The 10000-nt window shown below is 33.6% G+C and overlaps 1 protein-coding gene across 3 annotated transcripts in view; it reads left to right on the forward strand.

Annotated features, from left to right (window-relative positions):
- Nucleotides 1-10000, forward strand: part of LOC107560842 (glutamate receptor 4-like) — a 112589-nt gene that overhangs the window by 4070 nt on the left and 98519 nt on the right. For all 3 annotated transcript variants that reach the window (XM_016245109.1, XM_016245111.1, XM_016245112.1), the window contains exon 2: nucleotides 799-957. In XM_016245109.1, the coding sequence (XP_016100595.1) occupies nucleotides 799-957 (159 nt within the window). The remainder of the gene's footprint in view (nucleotides 1-798; nucleotides 958-10000) is intronic.

The following is a 10000-nucleotide window of genomic DNA, read 5'->3' on the forward strand; positions in this document are numbered from 1 at the left end:
AACTCATCCTAATCTTGGGTGGCCTGAGAGTGAGTAAAATTTTAAGCAAATGTTTCATTTTTGGGTTAAATTTTTCGAAAAATATTTTTTTTACAGTGTAATAAAAACAGCTGTTCATTGTTAGTCTATATTAGCTCAGGTCTATTAAATAATATTAACAGATACAACTTTTGATTATAATAAGGTAGTAGTAAATGTTAACATTAATTAAGATTAATGAATGTTTAAGAAGTATTTTAAGTGTTAGTTAATGTTAATGTTAATGTCAACGCAGTTAACTAATGGAACCTTATTGTAAAAAGTAAATTTTTTATTAATGTTGTGCATTTATGATGTGAATGATCCCAGTCAGGCATGATAAATGTTTAGGCTTTAGGCTACTAATAGAGTATGACTGGAGTCTTCAGTAGATTTGTCAAAATTAAAGTCTTAAAGTGTGTCCTTTATATGAACTGTCACATAAGGAATAAACTGTCCTAAAGGACAGAAAATCAGCATCTTGGAGCTCATTCACATTTTTGATCATTCCAATGTGGTGCATCAAGATTGGACATTGACAATCAGAGATACATGAGAACCAATGGCGTTTAGAGTTATTGATGTGCCATTTTTGAAAGTAAACGCAAGATTTTAGAGCTACAGCTGAGAGTATGATTTACAGTGAAAGAAAAACAGAAAGTCATGCAGGTAAATGAACAATTTTCCACTTCAGGGTGAACTATTCCTTTAGGATACATAAGCACCTCTTTTCTGTCCTCTTTGCAGTCACTTACTCTTTCTTCCCCTCGCTCTTTCCAGGTGGGTTGTTTATAAGAAACACAGATCAAGAATATACAGCTTTCCGGTTGGCCATATTTCTCCACAATACGAGTCCGAATGCCACTGAAGCCCCTTTCAATCTGGTTCCACACGTCGACAACATCGAGACGGCCAACAGCTTTGCTGTCACCAATGCCTGTGAGTGAAAATTGTCTAAAGTTATGTGAGACAAAGTCTAAAACTGAATCGAGTGTGTTTTGATTAGGTTCTTTTCATTGTTCAGAGTCACATTTGACTTAATGAAGAGTGAAAAACTGACGCTTTCAAAACATTGATCTGTTTGTTTGAGTGGTCGGACTTGTCAGATTCTGACTTAACCAATGGAGTGAGTTTGGGGGCGGGACTTTGTGTTTGATGACCAATTGCTGACGAGGTGGGGCATTGGGAGTGTCTCAGAAACCTGTTTGAAAACAGTCATTATTTTTGCTATTCTGTGTAGGGAAATGATACACTGCAGCTTTAACATATATTCAGTGTGTTTGGTGCATGCATATACCTCAACATTAACTTGACTTGGATGGATGAATGAATGAAAATGAAAAATGAACAGACGGACAAAATGAACAGGCAGAATGACAAAGATACAACGACAGAGATCGAATGAATGAACAAACAATAGAATAAAAAAAAGAAAGATATAATGAACGACAGTTCGACAAAATGAACAATAAAATGAAAGAGACAGAAAGATAGAGAGAGAGAGAGAGATAGAATGAACAATAGCATGAATGACAGAATGAATGATAGAATGAACAAATGATAGAACGGACATTAGAATGAACGAATGAACAATAGAATGAATGATAAAACAAATGTTAGAATGAATGCATGAAAAATAGAATGAGCGTTAGAATGAGCAAACAAAAATAGAACAAATTATAGAATGAACGACAGAAAAATAGAATGAACGATAGAATGAACAGACAAAAAATAGAATGAATGATAGAACTAACATTAGAATGAACGAAAAAAAAACAATGATAGAACGAACGTTAGAATTAACAAACTAATGATATAACAAACGTTAGAATGAACACACAAAATATAGAACAAATGACAGAACAAACGATAGAATGAATGATAGATGCAATGACCGAATGACAGAATGAATGAACAAATGAGAGACAGACAGATGATATAATGAACTATGACGTATAAACGAATGAACAAACGTTTATCTGTACATCCATCCGTCTGTCTGTCCGTCCGTCCGTCCGTCCGTCCGTCCGTCTTTCCATCTGTCCGTCTGTCCGTCTGTCCGTCCGTCCGTCTGTCTGTCCGTCTGTCCATCCGTCTGTCCTTCTATCTGTCCGTCCGTCCGTCCGTCCGTCTTTCCGTCTGTCCGTCCGTCCGTCTGTCTGTCCGTCCGTCCGTCTTTCCATCTGTCCGTCTGTCCGTCTGTCCGTCCGTCCGTCCGTCTGTCCGTCTGTCCATCCGTCTGTCCTTCTATCTGTCCGTCCGTCCGTCCGTCTTTCCGTCTGTCCGTCCGTCCGTCCGTCCGTCTGTCCGTCCGTCTTTCCGTCTGTCCGTCTGTCCATCTGTCCGTCCGTCCGTCTGTCCGTCCGTCTGTCCTTCTATCTGTCCGTCCGTCCGTCCGTCCGTCTTTCCGTCTTTCCGTCTGTCCGTCCGTCCGTCTGTCCGTCTTTCCGTCCGTCTGTCTGTCCGTCCGTCTGTCTGTCCGTCTGTCCGTCCGTCTGTCCTTCTATCTGTCCGTCCGTCCGTCTGTCCATCTTTCCGTCTGTCCGTCTGTCCGTCCGTCCGTCCGTCCGTCTGTCCTTCTATCTGTCCATCCGTCCGTTCGTCCGTCCGTCTTTCCGTCTTTCCGTCTGTCCGTCTGTCCGTCCGTCTTTCCGTCTTTCCGTCTGTCCATCTGTCCGTCCGTCCGTCTGTCCGTCCGTCTGTCCTTCTATCTGTCCGTCCGTCCATTCGTCCGTCCGTCTTTCCGTCTGTCCGTCTGTCCATCTGTCCGTCCGTCCGTCCGTCCATCTTTCCGTCTGTCCGTCTGTCCGTCTGTCCGTCCGTCCGTCCGTCCGTCCGTCCGTCTATCTATCGTATGCTAATATAATGTTGGGTTCATTTGAGGTGCTTCAGTCTAACTGGGTTAATCAGAGTTCAGTCCGCTCTGTCATTCACACACACACACACACACACACAGACACACACACACAGACACACACACACACACACGTTGGGTTTCCATGTTTTATGGGGACGCTCCATAGGCGTAATGGTTTTTATACTGTACAAACCGTATTTTCTATCACCCTACCCCTAAACCTACCCCTCACAGGAAACTTTCCGCATGTTTAGATTTTCAAACATTTTATTCTGTATGATTTAACAAGTTGTTTCCTCATGGGGACCAAAAAATGTCCCCACAAGGACAATTTCGGATTTTGCCATAACGTAGGGTTTACCAGGACCACACATACACACAGACACACGTGCGCCAGTCGCAGCAGAACTCATTTTAAATAAAATCAAGCTTCATGGTGCTTGTGAGGCTCTTTTGTCAGGGAATCATCATCATCATCTCAACAAGGCATCACAAACATCCAATAACACACACACACACACACACATGATCTCGAGCCGTGGGTTAAACTTCACGTCTGCTGAATCACACAGCCAGGAGCTTCAGTCTCTCACTGAATGATGTGTGTTTGCTCTCTAGTCGAGTGAGTAATGCATGAACCTGTCTGTGACCTGTGCTCTCTCTGTGTGTGTGTGTGTGTGTGTGTGTGTGTGTGTGTGTGTGTGTGTGTGTGTGTGTGTGTGTTCCAATAATCCACCACAACACACACACACACATACACACATGATCTCGAGCCGGGTGTGTGTGTGTGTGTGGGTTAAACTTCACGTCTGCTGAATCACACAGCCAGGAGCTTCAGTCTCTCACTGAATGATGTGTGTTTGCTCTCTAGTCGAGTGAGTAATGCATGAACCTGTCTGTGACCTGTGCTCTCTCTGTGTGTGTGTGTGTGTGTGTGTGTGTGTGTGTGTGTGTGTGTGTGTGTGTGTAAATGTTTATCTATGTGTTGCTGGATCTTGATGTCTTGAGAAGGTTCTGTGAATCTCTTTACTGACTCATTCATTTATTCACCCGCAGCGATTGTCTCAATGTTCCATCAGAACGTGTGTTTGTGTTTCTGTTATTCATAACAAAAAGTATAATTTATCATGAAGACAGACAGCACAAGCACATTTTACGTGCATACACTTGACAATAAAGGTAAAAATGATAAAACAGTAGATGCGTGGAAAATGTAACAAAAAATTGTTACATGTAACGCATTCATTTTAGTGGAATTTTTTTCCACCTATTTTAACTAGCCAAATTTCCAAAACACACGGTGACATAAACAGTCTTTGATTATTTTCCTGAATTAGAAAATCTAAGTTAAATTCTGAGAAACATAAATGATTAATTCACCTCCTGAGAAGCAAGTCATTTATATGACAGACACAAAATTAATGAATCATTCATGAATGAAGTCCACAAAAAAATCACAAAAAAGCAGCTCCATTCAGTTCAATTAAACTACAGAATGATCTAAAATGCATGTCCATTCTTTTTAAAGTTTTTGTTCTCTTATAATGTTTTATACTACATCATTTGATTTATAACCACATAAAAATGGATTCAAACTGTGACAAAAAATGAATTGAAACCAGTGTTGTTAATCTTAAGTAAAAAAAATTTTGGTAATTGAAATAAAGGTGAAATCAAATAAAATACAAATATTAGATACCTTAATAAACAAACAAAAATTATAATTTTTGCCATGGCAACTAACTCAATTTAATAAGTTTTAGTTAAAGCATTTAAATGACTAAATCTAAAACTGAAATAAAAAAATAGAGCTACAAAGAAATATTTTTTAAAAGGTATTAACATTTTTCTTTTCAGTAAATGAAATAGAGCTTAAATTAAATATAAATATTACATGAAAAACACGACCTTAAAAAAATCATAAAATAAAAATAGAAATGGTAACTAACTGAAATAAATAAATTTAAGTTTAAGTACTAAAATTAAAAACCTAAAAATGACATAAAAATAAGCTAAAGCTATGAATAAATATTTGTAAAAACTAAAATCTTTTTTGGTATTTGGTAATTGATAATTGATACAAAGCTTAAATTAAATGAAATATAAATATTGGATGAGAAACACAAATAAAAAAAATAAAAAAATTTAGAACTGTTGCCTTGGCAACTAAATTAAATCAATAAGTATCATTTATATGACAGACACAAAATTAATGAATCATTCATGAATGAAGTCCACAAAAAAATCACAAAAAAGCAGCTCCATTCAGTTCAATTAAACTACAGAATGATCTAAAATGCATGTCCATTCTTTTTAAAGTTTTTGTTCTCTTATAATGTTTTATACTACATCATTTGATTTATAACCACATAAAAATGGATTCAAACTGTGACAAAAAATGAATTGAAACCAGTGTTGTTAATCTTAAGTAAAAAAAAATTTTGGTAATTGAAATAAAGGTGAAATCAAATAAAATACAAATATTAGATACCTTAATAAACAAACAAAAAATATAATTTTTGCCATGGCAACTAACTCAATTTAATAAGTTTTAGTTAAAGCATTTAAATGACTAAATCTAAAACTGAAATAAAAAAATAGAGCTACAAAGAAATATTTTTTAAAAGGTATTAACATTTTTCTTTTCAGTAAATGAAATAGAGCTTAAATTAAATATAAATATTACATGAAAAACACGACCTTAAAAAAAATCATAAAATAAAAATAGAAATGGTAGCTAACTGAAATAAATAAATTTAAGTTTAAGTACTAAAATTAAAAACCTAAAAATGACATAAAAATAAGCTAAAGCTATGAATAAATATTTGTAAAAACTAAAATCTTTTTTGGTATTTGGTAATTGATAATTGATACAAAGCTTAAATTAAATGAAATATAAATATTGGATGAGAAACACAAATAAAAAAAATAAAAAAATTTAGAACTGTTGCCTTGGCAACTAAATTAAATCAATAAGTATAAGTTGAAGGATTAACATTACTAAAACTAAAACGTTATAAACGTTTTTTAAATTGAAATAATGCTTAAATAAAATAAAATATAAATATTGGATGAAAACGCAAACTTAAAAAAAAAATACAAACAAATTTAGAAATGTTCCGTTGGAAACTAAATAAGTTTAAGTTGGATTACAAAAATTACTAAAACTCAATCTGAAATTAAAATAAATAAACAAAGCAATGAGGAAATATTTTTAAAAACTATTAAAATTATTTTCAGTAATTGAAATTAAGCTGAAATAAAATACAAATTTTAGATGAAAAACGCAAACTTAGAGAAGCATACAAAAATTAGAAATGTTGCCCTGGAAACTAATTAAGTACTAAAATTAAAACTGAAATAAAATAAAGCTATGAAGAAATATTTGTAAAAACTAATAATTATGAAAAAAAGCACACAACAGAATTACTAAACCTTAAATTAAAAATAAAAACGAAAACTTAAAATTTAAAAGAATAGCTATTTCTATAATAGTAACTTCTAAAATAACACAATTCTATGTGGTTTAAAATCATATCAAGCAAATCTAAACATCAAATCAAATATGATTTTTGCTGATCAGAGTCAGACTAACAACTAAATGTATTTGAGTCAGATACAGCAACAAAACCCGTCTGAACAAAGCTGAAGTCTCATAACAGTCTGATGGTTAAGACAGCCATAACACAGAATGAAGGAGAGAGTTAGTGTGTGTAAAGGTCATCGCTGTGGGTCCCTTTGAATGGCACTTAGATAAATGCTCATCAATATTAACTATCCCACAATCCCTTCACGGCTCTCTCTCCTTCTGCCTGCCTCTCTCTATTTCCCATAACACGTCAATGAGGCTCCAGACCCAGAGGTCGACCCCTGCTGTGACCCTTCCTCACACACACACACACACAGTATGGCTCTGAAGTACGGCAGCTGATAATGACGAGTCTCTATTTTTAGAGCTGAACTTTCCTTTAATTGAGCCTCAGTCAGGGGTGTGTGCAGGTGCTCACATGTTGTTTCTCTATCTTATGTCAAAGTTCATTCCTTAAGATCAGATGTTTTCTACATTATATGTACCTGCAGCCAATCAAATGACACTTTCAGGTTTTCTGCATGAATATTTTGGGGTCTAAAATGAATACATTTCAGCTGGGATAGTATGTTTACGGATTTCATTCAGTTTACCAACATTCATTATTCATTAATCATTATATCATCATTAATTATTCAGAGTACCTGCAAGAAAACAGCCAGGAATTAGATAAGTGAATCTCACAAAAACACATCTAGGTTGTATTTCACCATTTTAAAAAAAGAAGAAAGAAATTATGATATTTTATATTTTGTTTAGAGAAAATAAAGCCTGTTTTTAGTACCATTAAGGATAATTTCTATACTGTAAAATTCTCTCTGTAATGCATCCAGATTTTGTGTAATTCTCATTATCTTTATATTTATTTATAACTTTTCCCAAAATAACATTAAAAACATAAAAATAGTATTTCTAAAAGTATAAATTTGTTTTATTATTTAATTTAAAATGTATGTAATTGTACATAAGTTGTAATACTTCACAAGTTAAATAAATATATAAATATATTTATATATAACTTTTTTAAATAACATAATAATATTCCTATAATAATATTGAAATAATAATATTCCTTAAATTGTTGTTTTTACAATTACTTCATAGGAAATTGATGTAATTGTGCATAACTTGTAATACTTAACAATTTAAATAAATAGATAATAGTTGTATTTATATATAACTTTTTTTTTAAATAACTAAAAGAAATAACATTATTTCTTAAAATATATTTGTAAAAATAATTTAATTGAAACTTTATGTAATTGTGCATACGTTAATACTTAACTGAAATAAATAGATAAATAGATGTATTTATATTTATATATAACTAAAAAGAAATAATATTTTTAATAAAGTGTTATTTTAAAAAATATATTTAATTAAAAATGTGTGTAATTGTACATAAGTTGCAATACTTCACCAGTTAAATAAATAGATACGTATTTATATTTATTCATAACTGTCAAAATCACATTATCAATAATATTATTATTATGTTTAAATATTACAGACAATCATTCAATTTAAAATTCATGTAATTGTACATAAGTTATACTTCAGGATTTAAATCGTTACAGAGGGAGAGAGAGAATTATGAACATTTCTCATAAACTGTCTGGATGCATTTAGGAGGAAATGTGCTTAATTGTCATGAAAATATTGTAAAAAATAATCTTAATAGGTTCTTCATGCGGGATACAATTTAATAGCTCTAGAAATGTGATTTGACTGTCATTGGTTTGACTGACAGATGGACACACGCACAGATGCAGCAGCCTGCAGCAATCAGGTACAGAGCTTGAACCCGTGTTTGGTGTGTCTCTGTCATCTGTGTGTGTGTGTGTGTGTGTGTGTGTGAGAGAGAGAGAGTGCATGTATATACTTGGTTACCTTGGCAACAAATAATGGCTGATTTGCTGCAACAGAAATAGTTTGATGATTCATTCTGTTGGGAACCAATCAGATAAGAGCTTTCTCTGTAACACACACACACACACACACATTCGGATAAATACATGGTCAGAAAGTCAGTACCAAACACTTTATCAGTCACTCCGAGTTTTAAGATGAACCGAAAACAAAGCATTTGTATTTAACAATCTACTTCAGGCCAAATCTAAAATAACTGTGTCAACATTTAATGAAGCAATAAGACAGAAGAGTTTGTGCTACTGTATATTCACGCTCCTTGAGTTATAAGCCACTGTATTAATACTCTGTGCTCTCTTTATGCATTTATTTCTCTCTCTCTATGTGTGTCCATCTGTCTCTCGCACCATGGCAATAAAAAGCTTATTCCATTAATGGAAACAACTTTATTGGCAGTCATGGTAAAGCCCCGTTGCCATGGTCCACCCTTGACTGACAGCTGCGTTGTTATGGTAACCAAAACAGCAAGTCACTTTGCTGAAAGTGGGCTGATCATGACTTCTTACTGAGCAGGAAGTGTGTGTGTGTGTGTGTGTGTGTGTGTGTGCGTGCATGCGTGCGTGTGTGTGTGCGTGCGTGCATTTAAGGATAGAGCAGACGTTTCAACAGTGGCTGTATTTTCAGATCTAAAACAAGACTCAGACTTGATTCACTTGGGGAAACACATGTACTATTTTTGCAGTATGCTGTAGACAATTTTTTTTTTTAGTAAATTGCATTTACTAACCGTAACCAACAACCTAATTTGCTCAACATTTCTGGTCACACTGTCTGGTCACACATCATTTTGGTAACATTGTACAATTAACATTAATTAATGCATTAACTAATAATGAGCAATACATTTGTTGCTATATTTATTAATCTTTGTTAATGTAAAAAATTGGTAGGATATTCTGCCTATCTGTAATGATGGTCCTCTGAACAGCAAGTTGTAGATGAACCCAAGTGCAGATTTATTTTACAGAGTTGTAACGTTTATTATTATTTATTAGCTCTAAAAAGGGGAATATTTATGACGAATTATAACTGGTTATGATTCATAATAAATATTTAGATTATATCTTCGAATTAACTGTAGCAGAATCAATATTACAATTATTTGATCTGTCCGTCCACCGAGCAGACAATATAATCATTTATCAATTCAAGGAATATTTATTTTCTGGCCACGGAACAATAAACTGTCCTTCTTTGTACAGTGCTAGCAGTAATTCTTAGCCAAATGTAGCAAAGGTTCAAACATTCATTGACTTGGAACTGTGAACAGTAAACAGAAACAATCCGTTGTGAATATAAGGTTAATATTTAAAAAAATAAACTCAGAATTCATAGGAAAAATAAAAAATTGCGAGATGTAAACTCTGAAATCATAAAAAATTTAGAAATTTGGAATTGTGAGGAAAAGGTCAGAATTATGAGATAAGAAGTCACTATTACCTTTTTTATTTTTTAAACAAGATTCCATAATATGCAGATACAACATGTAGTAAATGTTGAAATTAACATGAACTAAGATTAATAAATGCTTTATAAGTATTTTTCATTGTTCATGTTAACTAATGGAACCTTTATTCTGAAGTGTTACCAAGATTTTTAACATACTG

The sequence above is a fragment of the Sinocyclocheilus grahami genome, unplaced genomic scaffold (assembly GCF_001515645.1).
Source record: "Sinocyclocheilus grahami isolate Dianchi unplaced genomic scaffold, SAMN03320097.WGS_v1.1 scaffold746.1, whole genome shotgun sequence".
Classification (NCBI taxonomy): Eukaryota; Metazoa; Chordata; class Actinopteri; order Cypriniformes; family Cyprinidae; genus Sinocyclocheilus; species Sinocyclocheilus grahami.